Source organism: Neopelma chrysocephalum, unplaced genomic scaffold, assembly GCF_003984885.1.
Source record: "Neopelma chrysocephalum unplaced genomic scaffold, ASM398488v2 Primary Assembly neopelma1_76, whole genome shotgun sequence".
In the NCBI taxonomy this organism is placed as follows: Eukaryota; Metazoa; Chordata; class Aves; order Passeriformes; family Pipridae; genus Neopelma; species Neopelma chrysocephalum.
This window is the reverse complement of record NW_020897737.1, coordinates 14,557,964-14,563,064: the sequence shown is the minus strand read 5'-3', so window position 1 is coordinate 14,563,064 and position 5,101 is coordinate 14,557,964. Positions and strand designations below refer to the sequence as shown.

General features: G+C 42.8%; 1 protein-coding gene across 1 annotated transcript in view; it reads left to right on the top strand.

Moving 5' to 3' along the window:
- LOC113970379 (interferon-induced GTP-binding protein Mx-like) overlaps positions 1 to 2,352 on the top strand; it is a 17,642-nt gene extending 15,290 nt beyond the window's left edge. The window contains exons 13-14 of the mRNA XM_027689245.1: positions 1,422 to 1,511; positions 2,119 to 2,352. Of these exons, the coding sequence (XP_027545046.1) occupies positions 1,422 to 1,511; positions 2,119 to 2,352 (324 nt within the window). The remainder of the gene's footprint in view (positions 1 to 1,421; positions 1,512 to 2,118) is intronic.
- Positions 2,353 to 5,101: the final 2,749 nt, after the last annotated feature.

The window sequence follows — 5,101 nt, the reverse complement described above, 5'->3', positions numbered from 1 at the left end:
GGGGGGAGGAAAGGACAGTCACTCACCAGCATGAAGGAGAGGACAGGATGGGGAAGAGCCCTTGGCCCTGTAATTAAAAGTTACTGAGTGATGGCCAGCTCCCCTCTCAGCAAAGGAAGCGACAGTCCTAGGGCTGCTCTCTCCACTGCAAGTTCATCTCACAGTTTTCAAACAACACTGGTTCTCACAGGCTTAATAACATTATATACAGCACTTTAGCATTTGGCACGGCATCTGAGAGCTCAAGCCACTCTGCATATTCCTGCAGCCAGCACAACGTGGTGTCCACGGCTCGCAGTCAGATCCTAAGCTAACGTGGCAAGAGGAGAGATAATAAAACATGGAGTTAAAATGGATCAGCTGTCTGTAGGGATCAGAGTGCATCTGCTGTACTGCAGACAGCTCCCTAGAAGTTAAGTCTCTGAAGACAAATGGGATGTTTTAACAAGGGATCATGGTAGGGTAAGACAGAAAAGAGAACACGCAGTATCAGGATTTGCTTTGTCATAAACCTCTCTCAGAAAGCAACAGGTTCAATATTAATAATTCATTAAAGTAAGTAGCAGCTTATTGAGTTCTAATAGCAAGGTTTTGACAAATTTCTGCAGTTAAATGTCCAGGCTGCTCAGGCTGATGGAGAGAAAACCAGTGGCTTTCAGAGAACAAGAGACAAAGGCAGAACTGCATAAGCTCTTCTATCCCACCTTGTTATACTCACTGCTGTAATCTGTATGACTTACATGCTAGTTAAACATTTTTTAAATGCCCTAAGAGCCATTTTCAACAGAAAAAACATGCCAGTGCACCATATCTCCATGGGACTTATGCAAGGCCAAATACAGTTTGAATGAGATGGAAGCTCCTAAGCATCCATGGCCTTTGAAAATGGCAAGCATGAAGCTGTGTGACCTATGACAGGACTGTCAAAATTCTGAGTACAGTTTGGCTCCAGACAAACACCCCTATTTAAAGCACCTGGGCTCCCTCACAGGGTCATTAGTGCCTAGAGAGTAAGTAGGCTCAGTAAGTGCTTTAGCTGACTCAGCCAAATTGCTTGCCATTCACTAGATCTCTGCAAACTACAAAGAAAAACTTAACATCTAGTCTTAGGTATTTTTCAGCTTGAGTTCAGCCTCACCATCATACACAAAAGATTTTTAGGCATTGAGCTCCAGAGGTATCTAAAGCCAGAAACACTTTAGACTTCTCTGGAAACGGGCTGCCTGTAGGACCTACAAATGAAATGTGTCTATACCTGGTCTTCCCACTGCCATTTTCAAGTCAGGTATTACAAAAAGAATAGAAGACAGAACCTCAATTGCAGCCAATCACTCAAGCATAAGTGCTCACCTGGCACCAGGAGGGCTTGAAGCAGCTCTCCCATGTGGGAGAGGTTTTAGTTTTTTATTCCTGTTTCCCAGGAGCACCAGCTGAGCCCCAAACCCCTGCAGATGTCTCTGGAGAAAGGGCCCCACAAGCTCTTCTGGGTCAACCTGTTTCAGTTTGCATCAGTAACTCGACCAGGCAGTTGGTCAGGTTAGACAGGAAATTATCTCATGGAGATATCACTACATGTAATGCAGGCACAGTCTGGTCTCACCACTGCTGAAGACATTTCCCCATAAGGCTAAATCTTACTCCAAAGCTGTCTTACACTTAAAAGGGCAACCACATCTAAATACCATCTAAATACAGGAATTTACCAGCTTTGGGAAAAATCACTCGGTGATTTCCTGCACCATAACATCTTGGGAGCATTTAACGAAGACAGGTTTGACAACAGAAACTGTTCACAAGTTCTGTTTGTCAGGTATGTCCTCCTATAACTCATATCAATGACAGCTGACAGAGCTAAGCAGGGAACAGCCTGCCTTGGCTTTAGTTTGCTGAGGGGGAAAAAACAACAGCTGACATTCCAGTAACAATTTTTAGATCTCTAGGCACAGAGACTAGTTGCAAACATTTTTTAGTTCACAGTAGTACTCACTTCTTGAACAGTAACTCAACCCAACTTTTTGAAACCTCAGTATCACTTTTTACCAGATTACCTATAACCCCTTCCCTTTTCAGTTCTTTTTGGGAAACTAGAATTTTGCCTTTTTTTCCCCCATCTCGCAGGGAGCAAGTAAACGCCTCTCCAATCAGATACCTCTGATCATCCTGTCCTCTGTCCTTCACGACTTCGGAGAAAACATTCAGACCACAATGCTGCATCTTTTGCAAGATAAAGACAAGTTAAACGTTCTCCTTGAGGAGGACAGTGAGGCTGCTAAACTTAGGAACTATCTCAGTCAGCGAGTCGATCGTCTCACCAAAGCCTGTCAGTACCTGAGAGACTTCAGCTCTCTGTAATTTTTTTGTTTTTCACAGGTATTTTTCTTGTTTTCTAGCATTACTGAAGAATTTCGTATAATCCTCTAAACATTTTATGTCAGCCCAGACCTTTAACACTCATTTCTAGTGCTCAGCTCTGCTTTACTTTCCATAATCAGTTTTATGCAAGCAGCTACCTTTACATAAAGGGCTCCAATGGGGGAGCTGTGATTAAACAAATGTTATCCTATTTCTTGCTTCATGAGCTCTGTAAAACCATTGAAATTATCATAAAAAAGCTACCACTCCGAGGGTTGTGTGTTTTGTTGTCTTTCCCGCCATTGCCTAAGAGATGACCCTGCAAAGCTTCACCACTGTTAAGTGTCAGCCCAATAGGCAGAGAGGGAACACACAGTGGGAATGAAACAATTGCAGCCTGGAAGGAAAATAAAAGTTTACTTCATCTGATGGGTACCTCCACAGGATGCCATTGGCTCTGTTGAGTCTCCTTTTTCAGTTCTCTGATTTGCAGAGAAAGGCTAAAAGGCTCTTTCTCTTGGATGCCTGGAACATCACCTGAAATTTTGAGACTGATGGGCAATTCAACACATGGCAGGATTTGTATGTCCAAAATGGATTAAACCACCCAGGATGTTAAATATTAGAAGGCTGTCTCAGCATGTGGCTTGTAGGGATTTCTGATATGGGAAAACAGCAAGAAATGCACCCTGGTAGGACGCAAGCCATGGGAAAAGTAAGGAGGAGCAGTTCCCTCGGGCAGAGAGAGGAACCTGAACAAAGGACGACAGGAACTAATGCTGCTAATAGGTAAATATATTATAATATTGTAGCTAGCAGTGAGGACTCACAGATTTAACAAACAATTGCAGCTTATTGTGTAAAAGATATAAAAAGCCTGCTGAAATAAATAATAAATGCCTTCACTTTTACCATCACGTGAAGTTCGTGTCTTCAGTCGTCACGGTGGCTTGCTGCCTTTCTCCTTCCCCTCCCCGGGGCATGAAGAACCTTTCCAAAAGCTCTTTCAATTTCATGGAAGCCAGTGCAAAATATATCACTGCATACTGTGTTCATGACATCTTTCATATGGAGGATTTATTTTAATGGGCAAAGCTGTGCTTTGCGTAGCAAAAGTAATGTCTGCATTCAGCCAGAAAAAAAAAATGTTGTTATACCAGTGTGCCATGTAGTAATTTCCAGGATTGTTACAAGAGAAGCCTTTTCCTCAGGCTAGAAATGACAGAAAGTGTTTGACCCTCTGACAGGAAACTGCAGCTGATGGCTGATTTCTGTGGTACAGCATTCCCCCCACTACAGCACAGCTTCCTTAACCCTGCTGATCACTTCAGACAGTTTTCCACATTTCACTACAGTGTTTTGCTGCAGGTCAGAAGCCATAAAAAAAAGCCTGATACCATAACAACTTAATTTATTTAATTTCTGGTTTGAAAGTACTTCAAACTCACTGACTATATCACGGTAAGCCCCAAGGTGCACTTGATGCACGTGTGCTATTGAAAAGACCAGTCCCACACTTAGAGAAGAGAGGCAGGTACACATTGCTTGAGACAGTGTGAGATGCAGTAACAAAATAGGGTGTGACTCCCTCAAGCCACTGCCTGGAGGCCAAACTTCCTTATTTAATTTATTTCACAAGTCAAGTGTGATTCCATCAGACCCAACCACCACACTCAACATTCCAGGACACCTTTCCAGCTCTCTTTCCCTGGGTTTGTCCAAGGACCCGAAACACTGGAATTAAAGCAATCTCTTGGATCACCCTCTTGGGTTGTTTCTCTATTGTTTGTTTGCTTGTTTTTGGTTTTTTAATCAGATTGCCAAAGCACTTCAGTCCAGCAACTGCTTCCAAAGAAATCCAAGCAAACAGATACAAAGCACTACTAAGGAAAACTATTTGTAAAAAAAAAAAAATTTATTTGGTGCAGTGTTTACATGTAAGATAATTACATCTCAGTACCAAAAGAGAAAACAAGACTAGTGGAGTCATTTCATTCAATAAAGATTTATCCTTCTTAACAAAGTGACTTGATATGGCTTTTTGATCCTCTGTACTATGATTATAAATTATTTTCAAAATCCTAGTTGAGGTGGCACTCAGATATCAATTGTTTTGCTAAAAAACATACAGGCAGATACCTAAAGGAGAGCTCTAAGGAATCAGAAGCCAAATTTAATAAATGAGGTAGTTCATCTGGTCACGCAGAAACACAGCTTTGTGTTTCCTTGTATAAAACATCCAGTCTCTGCACGTGTGTCTGCAATCCAAGGTCTTGCAACATAGCCTTGCTGGAAAAGTTTGCCCTTTGCCTTTCACAGGGCAGGGAGAGTTCAAAGAGTCATCCTCGGTGTGCACAGCCTGTCACTGGGACACCTCATTCACCACTTCCTGCTACAGCTCCGGAGCATCCCTCTCCATACCTGACATCCCTCTCCACACCTGACATCCCTCTCCACACCTGACATCCCTCTCCATACCTGACATCCCTCTCCACACCTGACATTCCTCTCCATAGCCTCCAAAGAGAATGATTGCAGGGGTTGCCCTTTTTGGGTTCAGAGCAGCTTTAAGGCAGAACAGCACTTTTAATGGCTGAGGCAGCCAGATTGGTCTCACATCGGACAATCTGACTTGGGTGACTGCTGTGTTGAGATCCTGAGGATTTTTAACTACCTGAATGTACAGTTGTTTTTTTTTCCTGTGCCTCTGCTGTAGTGCATGAAAAACTCCCTTCATATATACTCCTCA